At 33.8% G+C, this 15,740-nt stretch overlaps 2 protein-coding genes across 4 annotated transcripts in view; one reads left to right on the forward strand and one right to left on the reverse strand.

The window, feature by feature from the left end:
* The window catches only part of LOC145265483 (uncharacterized), a 55,965-nt gene extending 45,910 nt beyond the window's left edge, over positions 1-10,055 (reverse strand). The window contains exon 1 of the mRNA XM_080121358.1: positions 9,991-10,055. The gene's annotated coding sequence lies outside the window, so the exon portion shown is untranslated. The remainder of the gene's footprint in view (positions 1-9,990) is intronic.
* Positions 1-15,740, forward strand: part of LOC145265482 (S-phase kinase-associated protein 1) — a 147,713-nt gene that overhangs the window by 10,454 nt on the left and 121,519 nt on the right. Inside the window, exon 1 of one of the 3 annotated variants that reach the window (XM_080121355.1) lies at positions 8,273-8,291. The exons of the other annotated variants lie outside the window; for them this stretch is intronic. Coding sequence (XP_079977481.1) covers positions 8,289-8,291 — 3 coding nt within the window. The 5' untranslated portion in view covers positions 8,273-8,288. Of the gene's footprint in view, positions 1-8,272; positions 8,292-15,740 lie in introns of those variants that run through there. 3 annotated transcript variants of the gene reach the window in all.

The following is a 15,740-nucleotide window of genomic DNA, read 5'->3' on the forward strand; positions in this document are numbered from 1 at the left end:
TAAAGTAAATCATGTTACGTTATGACGCATGCGTAGAAGCAATTCGTCATGAGAGGAGGGGTTTATTTTAAAAATCCAACGAACCTTATTTTATAGAGATGTATATTTAAGCTCCTATGTAATGATACAAAAGCAATTGTCAGAATTATTAACAATCATTGTTACAAATGTTTATGTGCATGTATAGGATTCACTCCTAAACAGGTTAAACAATTTTTTTTCCTTATGCTAGGCATAAGGGGTCTTAATGTGAGCTATGTGAACATTTTATGATTATGGGGTTGGAAGCATTTGGAAAATTTAGATAACTATATTTAATTTGAACAGTTATTGAGGGTTGTCCATAATCCCTCCCTCCCTTTTTAGTCATATTCCAAAAAATCACGTACATTGATCATGTAGTTTTATTTTTAACTAAGAAAATCAAATTTCAAGCAGAAAGAGGCTGTCTTGCATCTCCATCTTGAAGAAACAAGGGCAGATAACTCCACAGTAATTCATTTACAAGATCAGTTTTGTTATGCCTATGATTTTTCATTAATCACTTAAAATTGTTTAAAAATTCTTTTACATAAAATAACTGACCAATTTGATTCTTTTTTTTAATATTTTCGTTTCTTCACGTAAAGTATCGGCAAGACAACGTATATTTGAAAACACACTCGTTACCGGGAATGTCTTGTTTAAGTAGCCTGCTCTCGCCTCTCATGCAAGCGGGTGAGTCTACTTCTAGGGGGGTGTGATGCCAAGACCACTCTGGTCTTGTAACTGTGCGTCTTGGGCTCAATTCAACCTCTACACGCCCTCCCCCTTCCAGGGCAACAAGATGCGTTGTGGCTCAATGTTTTGAGGCTCTGGAGTTGTCGTGCGACGTGCCCCATGTCTGGAGATAGTTTCCTGGGTGTTCGCGTCACCCTTCAGCTACGACGCACCGGTTGGTCTTCCTCAACCTCCATCTCAGGGGAAGCTGTGTCATCCACCTCCATCTGTTCTGGCAGAGTACCGAATGTTTCGGGCTGGTGTTGGTCTGTACACGTGGGGGACCATTGTCCTGATACTTCAAGCTCTGTTAGGTTGTCTTCACCTCTGTTATTTGCCCATCTTGGCAAATCCTCCAGTTACGACCCTTTGTGTCTTCAGGTAGTGAAAGTTCTGGATTCTGCTCCGACCACTCCCGCTGTAGATCTGTTGCTGGACCTCTTTCAGATTTCAGCTGACTCTCTTAAAATGTCATCTTTGCTGCTGGGCAGTCCCCTCATCCTTTTGAACCATCAGGGTGTGAGCTCTTCCCATACCATTTACAGGGTTCAGTGTCTATTGGAGTTGATACAGTCTGGTTCTCCCGAGGCTGCTGTATGCTCATTGTAGTAGAGTATACACTACTGTGGAGATGAGGGATAGACTTGTCCATGATCTCTAGGCTGACAAGCTTGTTGAATTTTCTTCCAGAGTCGTAAGCGTCGCAGCCTCCGACAGCACCTTGCTTTGATGCTCCAGGTTTGCTAGTTCTGCCATCATTGTTCTGTTACCATATTGTTGGAGTAGCTGACTTTCCGACCACATCCTATCCCGTTTGGACAAGTCACTGAAAAGTCGCAGAATTTTGCGACTGATCGAAATCGTATCACGAAGTCCGTAACCGATTTCCCTTCCTTCTGCCTTACGGAATTGAATTCTTGCCGGTACACTTTGTGTAGGCTTCTGACGGCTACAAGCTTTGTGTCGTAACAGCTTCCGTGACAGTTCAGTATATGTATATTTGCTCCTACCATGTTGAACAATAGCCTGTTTACTTCTGGGGAACAGGCCGTTCTCAGCTTGTTTTGTAACGCTGTTGGCTCTGTCAACCCACACATCTTCTTGTATCTATTCTAGGAGTCGATGAATATCGGCCAGTTACCATCACTTGAGTTTGGTTCTATGGTAGGTCTGTCGAGTCTCCTTGTAAGTGGCTTGCTGGACTGTCCTCCGTCTCTTCGCAGGGCAATATTCTCTTGCTGTAGCTCAAGGATCCGTTGCAGTAATGTCTGTTTGTTCGTCCATATTCCAACATTGTTTGTTTCCTATATCAGCGACATGTAGTGTTGGCAAGACGACGTATGTTTGAAAACACACTCGTTGCCGGAAATGTCTTTAAGTAGCCCGTTCTCACCTCTAATGCAAGCGGATGAGTCTACTTCTATGGGGGTGTGACGCCAATACCACTTCGGTCTTGTAACTAGGCGTCTTGGCTCGATTCCACTTCTACACACGTACATACAGGTTTTTCTATATTTAATATAAGAGGGAATTCTAGATAACAACGCAATGAATATTTCTCCAATTTAAGTTTCTTTAAAGGGTCTTTAGAGTGGCAAAATATCACGGCCACCGAGATATATACTTACTCTCGGTGGCCTCGATAATGTACACAGAACCTCTTTAAAATTTCAAATATTTCAGATTTGTATTAAGTCTAATCCATCAGCCATTCTCAACCTTTTTTGCATTGACCTCTTCATTTCATGTATTCTATTTATCCCTACTCTCGTACAAAGATGCAAAAAATCCATAGCCACCATGAAGTGACAGAAAAAAAAAAGTGGGTTATCTGCATATTTCTAGAGACATTTCATTGTTGTCTTAGTTTGGCTGTTTTCTAGATGGTGATAAGTGATTTGTCACCCCCGACTAAACATGTTCCAACATATTTTAAATGAAGGAATTTATCGCATATTTAATTACGGAGACATTCTTAGATTTTCAGGACTGGCTCTGGATTCTCCGTCAATGTTGGGAACTGACTCTAAGAATCCGAGCTTTTTGGCTAGGAGCAAAGTGTGGTATCTGTTCTGATATTATACTTCAAGTTTCTCATTCAATGAAAAAAATATGTAAATTTTTCTCAGCCCAGACCGTTTCTTTTGTAGTGCTGGTACTGGACTTTCTCCACGTTAAAAAACTGACTTTTTTTTTTTTTTTTTTTTTTTTTTTTTTTTTTTTTTTTTTTTTAAGAAGACCAACAAAACAAATAGATGAAGAAAATTATACAGTAAATGTTACCAAAGGCAAGATGCATAACTTTTCTACCCATCTGGATATTTTCTTCTTTTTTTTTTTTTTGTTTTTAACTAATTTTAAAGCATTTATTTACTTTAAAACAAAAGCAGTCTTGAGTTAAACGGAAAAAATGGTCTTGTTAGAGCAAATTTAAATTCTCTCGATAACCCCTCAAAAATTGAAAATTCAACAAAATACTAGTATAAACTCATTCAGTGTCATCAATCGTGCAAAAAGTGTAATGGTCTACCACTAGCAGTATCAGAATTTTTGTAGGAATTTTTGACACCCCTAACACGAAACTGCGAATACAATATAAAAATCTCGTAATTTCTCTGTTAAAAGTGGGTTATTTATTTTCTTTATGGATTATACTTCCAAAATAAACTATTACAGTTGTTTTAAAAGTAATAAAAATATTTTTATTTTTTTTTTAAAACAGTAATGAATTTTCCGAACTCAATATTTTTCAATTTTTAAACTCAATATTTTTAAATTTTTAAATTTTAAAAATCTATCAAAATTTTTCTATTGATTCTATTTTTACGATATTTTCAGGGTCAATGTGAAATTTTATGTTCTTTCCAATAAACCGAATATAATATTTTAGACAAACGTTTTTTTTAAATTCACGCCCCCCCATTTTCACGCCCCCCCATTTTCACGCCCCCCCCATTTTGAAATGTCTATTAAAAAGTAAATAATTAATTTATGTTTAATAGGTTTATATATCACAAATTGAAGAGAAAAGGTCAATAAATAATATATTCAAATTTAAAACAAAAAAAAAAATCAGTTTTTTAGAAATTTACCTGTAAAGTCCGAAGTTTAAAACCTTATTTTATAAGAACACATTTTTTCTTTTTGTCTTTTTTTTTTTTTTTTTTTAATGAAACCTTGGTCCTTGCTCCTTTAATTGAAAAAAAAATTAGGGCTTGAATTACATTTTTCGAGGAGTTATAAGCTTAGAAAGATAGGGGGTCGAATAATTTACGCTTCTCATTTTGAAATGTCTATTAAAAAGTAAATAATTAATTTATGTTTAATAGGTTTATATATCACAAATTGAAGAGAAAAGGTCAATAAATAATATATTCAAATTTAAAACAAAAAAAAATCAGTTTTTTAGAAATTTACCTGTAAAGTCCGAAGTTTAAAACCTTTTTAAAAAAAAAAAAAACACATTGTTTTGTTTTGTTTTTGTTTTTTAATAAAACCTTGGTCCTTACTCCTTTAATTGAAAAAAAAAATTAGGGCTTGAATTACATTTTTCGAGGAGTTATAAGCTTGGAAAGATGGGGTGGAATTATTCACTATTTTCACGAAATTTCTGACACTGCTAGTCTACCACTATTTTTCATTTTAGAACGATTGAGTGTTAATGAAACCATTCTTTCGTAATGTTCCTGCAATATTTTCATTTTGTAATTAACATCGATGTTTTTTCATAAAATAAATTCATGTTTTTTTTTTGTTTGTTTGTTTTCACATGAACTTCATTTTCGAAAATGCTGACAACAAATGTTAAAGTTGGGGTTGATATATAATTTATCAGATATGAAACTATTATCCAACGTAAATGCTAATTTAATTCCTAGCAGCCTTTTTACCCCCCCCCCTCCCACAACAGAAATTAGTAACGTGCATGCGTGTAAAACAAAACGATTACGACTTTTTTCACTTCTAAGTTCGTTAAGAGCGACTTTCGGGATAGACACCTCATTTAGGGGAGGGAGTAAAACAATTTGTTTTGCTGGTTCTTTCAGTTGCACGTATGCGCATTACTAACTGCTAGGTACGGGCAAAAATGGTGGGGGAAAAAATAGGGGAACATGGTTTCGAAAGCCAGTTTATCATAATTTTTTGTGGGTTTCCCAGTACTTTTTGATTGTATTTGAAAGATTAAAACCTGAAGTTAATTTCCAAAAGGAAAAAAACTACGTGTGCACGTGAAAAATGTTATAATGGAGAATGTTTTCATGGAGAGCTAACAAATTCAGTTATTTTTTGAAGTTAAATAAATCCTTTTGAAGATAAATATTAGTTTTGTGTCCATTTCAAAAATAATATGTAAAGTCCTAAGATATTGAATTAAAAAAAAAAAAAAAATGGCTTAATTAGCCCCTAAAAGCAAGAAATTCATTTGTTTAAGCATAAATTAACGAAATCGTGTAAGCGATGATTTTACGGTAATCAAATATCGGTCAAAAGCCTGTCTGAAAATGACCTCGGGTAAATTAGAGGGACGAAGGGAGTGTTGGTTTTCTTTTTCTTTTCTTTTTTTTTTCACCCTCCTCCCTCCCCCCAGCCGTATATTTTTATCGTGAACGTTTGTATAATTTTTACCTTTTTTTTTACTTTATTTTTTTTAACTTTATTTTTCTGTGTTCTTGCTTTTTAAATTAAACCTTTTCAAGATTATATAAATTGTTATGCTGAAAGATTAACGTTCAATCAAGCAAGGAAAATATTAGAATCTTACATGTAAAAATTTTGTGAAACATGTAATCTAAAAAAAAAAAAAAAAAAAAAAAGTAAAAATATTTCTCGCAATTTTTTTGCGTGAAAATATTAAACAATGCTTAATTCAATGATAATATTGGTAGTTTGATAAATTATTTTTCTTGGAGTTATATAAATGGACTTTTTCGTAATGTTCCTGAAAACTTTTATTGTTACAATTTACGATGTTTTATTTTCATAAAAAATATCGAAAATTTCAGGAAAATGACTTATTTTAATTTTACTAGATTTTTAAAACATGGGTACGTCACTAACATAGGAACGTTGTTTTAACGCGTCGATAATGGAAACACGATTTTTGTCTCGCATTTTCATTATTTTTGTATGCTGTAAAAAAATTTAAAATATTGAAGCTTTTTCTTTTAAATTGTAAAATTTAGGATGATAATATTAAATTACAATTACATCGTGTTACATATGGGGGGGGGTAAAATTGTGGGGCGCATTTGCAAGTACCTAGACACTTTTTTTTTTTTTTTTTTTCTGGATTTTCTCATTTAAAAACCGAAACTGAAATTTGACATCAAAAGTAATGCAAAACCGAATCTTTACTTTTTTTACTCTTATTAATGTCCGAACTTGTGTGCTTTTTTTTTTTTTTTTTTTTTTTTATATTACTGTCCTAAGTTTTATTTATCGTATAAGGTTCAACAGTAAATAAATAAACCTTGCCCTCTTTCTGTTAATTCACGCAAAAAGAAATATAAGCTAACTTTTTAAGCGATTACATATAAACGTGTATTTTTGCCATAATACCTGTTTAATTGGCATTTTTTGTTTAACAAAGATATCGAAAATTTTATCACTCCCCAAATAATTTTTTAATGAATCTTTTTAAAATGAAAGTTGATCATTTTACGTTTACGAAACAAATCCCGGGTTTGTATTACTGTACACATAGATTCGAAAAAGTTGTCAAAAAACAAATATATAACAAATAAATGTTATCAAAGGCAAGATAAGTTACTTTTCTACCAAACTGGATATATTTTTTGTGTTTTTATTCAATGTAACATTTATTCAGCTCGAAAAACATGCAGTGTTTACCGATGTATTGGACAATTCAAAATAGCGGCCGACTCTCTCTTAAACACGGTAAGTTCGGGAAAAGGTGTTATAAATAATAAACTAGACAAAATACTATTTAAAAAACACCGAATATATGTCAACCTATGTCTCGGTAATATATATTGAGAGAATTTCTAACAGTATTTTGTCTAGTTTATTATTTATAACACCTTTTCCCGAACTTACTGTGTTTAAGAGAGAGTCGGCCGCCATTTTGAATTTTCCAATACATCGGTAAACACTGTATGTTTTTCGAGCTGAATAAACATGTTAAATTGAATAAAAACACGTGAATTATATCCAGTTTGGTAGAAAAGTAACTTATCTTGCCTTTGATAACATTTATTTGTTATATATTTGTTTTTTGACAACTTTTTCGAATCTCTGTGTACAGTAATACAAACCCCAAATCCCATTCTTATAATTCAGCGGCTTTTTTTTTTTTTTTTTTTTTTTTTTTTTTTTTTATGGCAAATATTTTCAAGGTGTATATATGCAATTTCTTTAAAAAAATTTTTTTTTTTTTTTTTTTTTTTTTAAGCGTAAATTACAAAAGATGGTCTACAATTCTAAACTGATTTTGATATAAATTAAGAATAAGTAATGAAACTTGTAATACCAATTTAATTTTTACTGTTGCGGGGGGGGGGGTAAGACAATCTGGTCCTCCATTTCTTATTGCTTCAACTTTTATATTGGTATCATGTTTGCTGAAGATAAAATTTTGTTTTAATGCCTTTTGGATATAATTCATTCAATTTGTAAGAAATTATTGTTTTTAGGCGGCTCTTTTTTCTGGTATTTTAAGTAACAATGTTGGGACGATTAATCGGGAATCTGAAAAATCGGAACTTTTTGTGGTATCGGAAGTTTTGTGCTTATTTCCCGATGCCAAAAACGATACTTTGTTTTAAACAAAACAAAAAAAAAATAATCTAACACTGCCGGTAGTAATGTTAAAATATTGATTTTTAAACTAGCACTCAAACTAAATCTATAGACCGCCCCCCCTCCCATGTGCACAGTTAACATGTTTTTACGGTAATTGGCAAAAATAGCAACTTCATAGTTAAATATTTAGATTTATAAAGGATCGGTAATAATATTGGAATCGTCCTTCCATCACTAGTAACAATACATTGTAGCTATTTACTTGCCTCCCGACGAGGTGTGTTCTTAATGTGGGAAAATAACTTAAAACATCTCTGGAAGAATCAGTCTCGGTCTACTCGACACACAAATGCTTATCCTCGAGTGGCCTTAGGCCTTGATAAGCAATAACACCCTAGTAAAAAAAATACTTTTTGCTCGTCAAAATTGGTGTCAACAATTTTGGTGACTGAAATAAGATTCAACCGATTTTAAATGAATTATTTTCTATTCCATATAGATTCACTTAACCTTGATGCAATAAAAATGCAACAACGCATGAAGGTAGTTTTTACTTATATTTCTCGCCTTAGTCTTTTTTTAGCTATGTTCGTGTTGGGTAAGATGATATCTAATGGGATACTTGACTCTTTTTAAGCCCGCTGAGATAGCTTAACACAAGGGACTATGAATGGGGATAGAAGCACAAATGAGCCACAATACTAAAACCCTCCGGCCACAAATTACTTCTACAATTTTGAAGTCAAGCCAGTTTAATCCCACTTTTAATGGTAATCTGTGTTTCTTACTTCAAAATTGATATTGAAGTTTTGGGTTTATTTATATATACTCGTCACAGAACGAATGTCATGTTCCAAAAATCACGTGAATTGATCAAATAGTTTTATTTTTAACTACGAAAGTCAAATTTTATGAGTAAGCAAAAAGGAACTGTCTCGCGTCGCAATCTTGAAAAATGGCAATAATTCAAACTTGCGAGATCAGCTGTGTAATGCTACTGATTTCACATTAATCGTTTTAACTTGTTTTAAAAAAATGTCTTTAAAAATAACACTACTTTTATCAGTTTACCTCATTTTTGGAATATGACATTTCCGTTTCGTGGTAAGTACATACAACATCAAAGATTTTTCGGTATCTTTTTAATTGGTTTTAGTTCTAATAGAATTGAAATTTAAATCTTGGCTAACCTTCTAGTTTAAAGGCAAGTTTTAGTTATGTTTTTTACTGTCTTAAAAGCCAGAGGAAAAATTGACATGCACCCCTGTCATATATAAGATCCAACTTGTCTGGACTCGCTTGCAGTCTTTCTAAGCTCCTTCTTTAAACAATTACGTAACCCCTCTTGATTGGTTATTATAAATGTTCACAGCAACTGTTTTATAAAGTTGCTAAACCACATAATCATCTTGACAATTCTTGTTTTAGAGCAAATTTTTTTTTAGCTTCATAAAATTTTATAAATTTATGCAATGACGATATCACTAATTTTTAAAAATTCGACTGATCGATTTTTGTAAATATGTCAATTTAAGCAAAAACAATATTACGTACTTAATTGCCATGTCGAAAATAGTAATATATCGAAAACTTACGAAAAAATCGAGTAGAAAGTCATTTCTAGTTAAGTCATTTTTACAGAAAATTGGGTAACTTCACATTTTCTTAGACGTTATAAAGTAGGTAGTGAGGGGGGGGGGCTATACACAGGGGACATAACTCCGAAACGAATATCTTAGATTACCTGTTCAATATTTATTGTCTATAGCGATACTTTTTTTTCTTTACTAAAAACACAATAACAATTGTTCTATTCGATGAATTTTCGTAATTTTTTTTTATATATATAATATATATATATATATATATATATATGACAATTAAGTACTTAATATGATGTTTACTTAAAACGATATATTTAAAAAAATTGATTTATCGACTATAGTTTAACAAGCAAGCACCAAAATTCGATTAACAAAATGTATACATCTTACAATGTTTATTTCGCAGTTAAAAAAACTAAATTATTTATGGGATTTAAATTTCAACATTTCGTAAAACGTTCTATCGATTTTATTGAAGAATCTATATCTCCTCTCCTTACATAGTCCCTTGTAGACATGGTCCCAAAGTACACCAAAGTGATAATATGCCTTATTTGGGTGTTAAAAGAAAAATAAAAAAATGTCAGTATATATTCCTTTTCAAAAATGTAATTAATAAAATTGTAAGGGAAGCAAACTTCGGGGCAACACCAGGTAGATGTAATTAGCTTTTTATATTACTAATACATAAAACTAAAAAAAAAAAAAAAAAAAAATGGTGACCTCGGATGGAAATTTTTTTTTTTTTAACAGTAACCGATATAAATTAAATACGTCTGTATGTTTTAATTTGTTTTTGTTCTGTTTCTTTTGTCATCTTTTAATTATAAAATACAACGTTTGTGTTATGTATTTATATTCTTACCCTCCCTCCAACATGATGGCTGAATGACGTCACAGCTGTTTCTCTTCTAGAGTCACTTATTTTTACCTCCACTCATATTGCAAATATTTTGTGTATTGGATTAGAACGAAAGTGTGTGGTGGAGGAAAGGGGTAGGGGGCAGATATTTATAACCTTTATATAGATATAAATATGACTGACTGAATAATGATTTACTTTATAAAACAGGTTGGGATTGCTCCTCTTTATCGGCCTCCCCTCGAGGACTGGATGTGACAAAAGGTTGAGCTGAATGTTGGGTGTGGCCGTTTTTGAACAAGGACACTCCTGGCTCTGATTAAGTTGGGTACACATTTCCGGGGGGGGGGGGCACTAAATTTTTTTATTATCAAACCTGATGTAATTTGGTGTGCGTGAAACTACATTAGCTTCTCTACTCTTAGCCATTAATGTTAATTATTAAATATTGGAGGAGGCAGGTCATGTTTGTTGCTTTTCTCAAGATCTTCGTTTAATTAAAGTTTCTATTGGTAACTGGAAACTTCTGTAAGACAGGATGGATGAGAATTATATATAGGATGGAATAAGTGTCGCCCGAAAGAAAACACTGAAGCTTAATTTTAAGAGAATCAATTCATGTAACGATTATGTAATAGAGCTGACATCTATTGAATGTAGGTGCATTCTGCCTCTACATTGGTTCGGGACTGGGAACATGCCTTTTCCACAAGCACCAGCAGAGCTGGGAGAATACTCAGCGGATGGCGGCAATTAAGCTAGCTTTCATGTTCTCAACGTATGACCAAACATAGTCCAGCGGGTTGAGGGAGGTGGGCCAGTGAGAACGGTACAAAGTCATAGCACTCCTTCTGAAGCCACGCCTGGGTCTCTTTGGACTTGTGGGCCAGCGCCGAGTCTTGCTACCACACTCGGGGTCTGCCAACGACCACCTGATTGCACCAGTTGATCAGCACACTCTTCAGGTACAGTTTGGTGTTGACTTTGAAGATGTGAGTTGGCATGATGTAGCCTTCAATTGAAACCACACCAAAGACCATAACCGTGGCCAGAAACTTTGTTTTTATCACCCTGGGCACATCTGTTATTCGTTGCAATCTAGCGATGCATTTTGAGGGTGCTGGCAATGGTCCTGTTGTCAGAACTTCGATCAGTAAAGAGCATAAGTTGTACAGTATGGGGATTTGTACACAACTGGCCAACTAGTAGATGGTCTGCAAAAATGAAAACTGGTTTTCATCAAGCGAAAATGGAATCGTGTCTTTTTCAATGGCGATGATTTTATCATTCCACCATGTAGAAAGTATGTTTTGGATTATGAAACTGTTGAAGTTGTCTAAATTTTGTTTCCTTGGTGATATCATTGGAATATAGGGAGGTGCTGGTTTAACAGCTAGTGGACAGCAAAAATTCTGTTACTGCTGTCTACCAAAAAAGGAAAAAGCTTATTGGACACCTATGCACAGTGACATATTATGACCCTGTTTAAGGGGTCTACAAGGAAAACAGAACACTGAAATAGATTAACAAAATGTATTGACAGAAACATAAAAGTAATGGTTGTTTGTCCAGCTGGCGAATAATCTTGGTTGGTTGGTCCACCGGATATTGATTTATGGCATTGTCTTCTGTTTTTTTTTGTATGGACCAGTTCCTTAGGTAACACAGTCCGCCACAATACATATGAAGGTGGAACCTGTCCAGTGAGGCTTGAGGATATGTATTGCATGAAAAGTTACAGTAGAACCTCAGAGTACTTTCCCCCCCACCCCAGATTACGATGTGGAATACAATGTTTTTCTGGCTCTTGGTTATGGTATTTGCCTCGCCTTATGGCGTCATTTATAATATTTGGTTATATATGTTCCTTCTGTGGGTGGAATTTTTCAGTGACTAATTCCTTTTTTACCCTTTTTCAAATCTCTTTGGATTGTAAAATAAACCCCAAATTTTATTTTGAAAACTTGAATTTTATCTGGCGAAGGCCTTGAAAAACTATGAAAAGCCTTGAAAATGGACATTGAAAGACTGTACGAATCCTGGATAATTTAAGGTTGAATTGTCCACGGGTCTGAAAAATCGTTATTAAAACTTCACTTCATTTCACAAATTATATTTGATTAAAAGTTAGAGTTGATGTTCATTTGTTTTCATTGTAGAAAATTCAATGAAAAAGTTAGGAATAGTTAAATGAATAACTTCATACGTTTGTGATGAGCAGACGATAATGAAAAGTTAACAAATTGTATGTTTGTTAATGTCTGTATATGCTTATGATTGAGATAGCAACCCCAGGCCCAACAGGTGCTAGGGCAGGGCACTGAGACAAGGGGTCATGAATTTTGGCTCAATTGTTGAAGAAAAATCTGGCTTTTTATGCATTCGGAACGGATCAAAACAGCAAATTTTTATGAATTCAGAGAAATTTGATTAGCTTAGAAAGTCTCGTTTTTATTAATTCAGGGGAGTGTATGCATAAAAAACACTTTAAGCATTATATATATATATATATATATATATATATAAGTATAAGCTTTGCTAGCTACATGTGATGGAGGTGATAGGCTTAAATTTGACTTCGGAGAGATTGTTTTGACAGTGTAAGTAGATGTGCACATAAGACTTGGTTGGTTTGGTCACATTGAAAGGGTGGATGAGTTCTTGGGTTACATGTAGAGCAATTAAGGTAGCAAAGTCAGTTAAAGAAAAAAGCGTGCAAATGAGGATGTATTTGAGAAAGCCTTGAAGATGTGGCCAGACATGGGGTATTTTAGAAGTCAATTTTGAAAAGCTGTCTAATACATGCGTATCACATTTCTGAATTTTTAAGATAAGAATTGATTCGTATTTGGATTCTTCGGTCTACTGTTCTCATCTTGAGTATTATCTTCAGTATCCTTCCGTTGATGTAAACTCCAATCTTTTCGGGTGTATCTTGTTAAACTCCAAGAACCCATGACATAGTGAATAAAGTACTTGGTAAAATTCAATTGTAAAGTTCTTCTTCTAGATGTTAAAGTTCAACCCTCAGTGCGGATGACACTTAAAATAAAAGTGTGAATTTATTTATTGCGGACTATTATCATCTTAGTTGTTTCACATTTCGGCCAACTATTCCTCTGGCCTTCATCAGGTGGTAACCGTGACGGGATAGGAACTCAATCTCCTAACTGCATTCTCAGCAGTTAGGAGTCTTCTGCCATCCATAGTTGTTGCCGTCTCACCACGTTTTTGGCTAAGTGGGCCTCTGGCCGGCTTTGGGTAGGATTGAAACTATCTTCAGACAATTCTCACCTAGAACCGTAGAGATTCAGCATCTCTATCCACTGCGCCACGGGCCCTGAAACATTGTGAAACAACTAAGATGAGGATAATAGTCTGCAATAAACAAATAATATTCATCTCAATAATGAATTCCAATTAAAATAATATATATACCATTCGGTACGGACCTGACCATGGAAGATCAGATAATGAATAAACGTGGATTTATAAGACCAAAAAATCCAACAGATCGCCCTTTGGGGCCTGTGGCGCAGTGGATAGACGTTGAATCTTTACGGTTCCAGGTGAGAATTTTCTGAAGATAGCGGTTTCAATCTTACTCAAAGCCAGCCAGAAGCTCACTTGGCCAAAAACGTGGTGAGACGTAATTGCTGAGAATGCACTTAGGAGATTCGGAGTTTCTATCCCGTCAAGGTTACTACCTGGTGAAGTCCAGAGGAATAGTTGGCAGAAATGTTGTGAAACTACTAAGAAAGATGAGGATAATAGTCCGCAAAAAATAAATTAATAAATAATACTCCTCTCGATAATGAATTCTAAATAAGTGAATTACTTGGGACTTCTACCCAGTCATGGCTGATGGATCGAAAGCATGCTACCTTTGACTGAAAGGGTTGTCCAAAATTCCATGCAAATTCGTTAGTTGTATAAGTTGCACCTGAAGAAGGTCAGAGGTTAGATTGACATTATTGTTGTGAAAATGACACGCAAGATGAGAATAGTAGTTCAAAGAATCCAAATAATACACTTAGGTATGTAAAACAAACAAACCGAATATGATGACTTATGAAAAGACAGTATTTGAAGTTATAGTCAATCTACACTGAATGGCATTTGTGGCAGAAAAATTCAATCAACAATTCTAAAACATTTCATCCATTTTAATCTTTGTCTTCAGTACTAATAGCAATATTTTATGAAAGTAGAAATACTTTTCTGAGGTATGTTTGAGCATATTTAAAGTTAACTTGCTCTGAAAAATAAATGTAAATGTTCTCTTAAGCCGTTTGCAATGTTAAATAAGATATGAATCAAAAGCAAATTGAAAATTCAAATTTGTAAAAAGTGCTTTGTTAGTCATTATCGAAGGCTTTGTAATGGACACATTAGACTCCATATTTGCTTGGTATTAGTAAATTGTATTCCTTGAATGGGAAAGTAGCCAGCCAATCAAAATGCTGTATAAGTAAGTTTCAAACTCTGAAGGAGCCATGCATGGTGGAAGATAATAGCATTCAAAATGAAACTGGAACTATTACCGATAGATTAAGAATTCTGGTTGTCGATAGGACATGCGTGTAAAAGTAATTTGTTTAATCACTAAGCAAGGCATGAAGCCACTTGATGTAAGGAGGTAAAAATAAAATACAATACTTCAAGGTCAAAAACTAGCCAACAAGTGTTAACTGTTGGCTTAGAAAACAGCAACCCCCTCCCCCATGTCAAACATTGCTCATGGAATGTGAGGACTAACGGACAAAAGAGAAGGAATAGTTATAAGACTGCTGACAATTCCTCTAATTGTGAGTTTGAGTTGTTGGTTTGAATTAATGTAAGAAACGTTTAAATCAAATGGAAGTGAATTACGAGAAACCTACATCGGTTATTGTCATGAAGCATGAGCATTTTGAGCTTGCATATAGCAGCTGTTTCTATTCATATTAAAAAACCTCTAACCAGAAAGGGAAGCAAAATAATTTGATCATATAGATGAATTCTGTATTGTTTGGATTTCGTACTACCATTTTCATCTTGATATTTTCACGTTTCAGTCAATGTAACCTACAACCTTTTTCGGTGTATTTTGTCGAACTTCAGGAAATCTGAAAGGAACCCTTTATTTAATCCATACGGTTAGCATGCTCTCATTCTATCAGCCACGATTGGGTAGAAGTCCTAAGTAATTCATTATATATTTTAAATGCCCTTCACACTAAGGATTTAACTCTTGACCCCCAGAAGTGTCACAATTTTACCAAGTACTTTATCCACTGCGCCATGTGTCCTTGTAAAGGTTGGAGGTTGCATTGACTGAAACGTAAAAATACTCCAGAACAATTTTCTGAAGAATTCAACTACAAATAATCGATCCTATCAAAAATTCAGAAATGTAGATCAATTTTTGTTTTTTTTAAACTGTTAACACTTTTTTTACTTGTTACAGAATTTGAACCGAACTGTTTTTAACTTTACCCTAACTTTAAACTGTTTATGGTTTTTAGTCCAGCAAAAACCAGTATCTGTTCAAATTCTGTAGTTTTATTTTTTTAAGTCTAAGGTTCTATTTACTTTGCAGTCATGCAGAAAATTTGCAAACTAGTAAAATTTTAGCATAACAGGGTTCTATGGACAAATTTATCTTTAATTGACCTTTGACAACGAAATATTTTCGTTTACTAGACAAGTAGAAAAGTTACGAGCCGAACCCACATGATTTTTAGAATGTCTCCATTTCGTGGTGAATATAT

This window comes from Euprymna scolopes, chromosome 40, assembly GCF_053919585.1.
Source record: "Euprymna scolopes isolate OS-2025 chromosome 40, ASM5391958v1, whole genome shotgun sequence".
NCBI lineage: Eukaryota > Metazoa > Mollusca > Cephalopoda > Sepiida > Sepiolidae > Euprymna > Euprymna scolopes.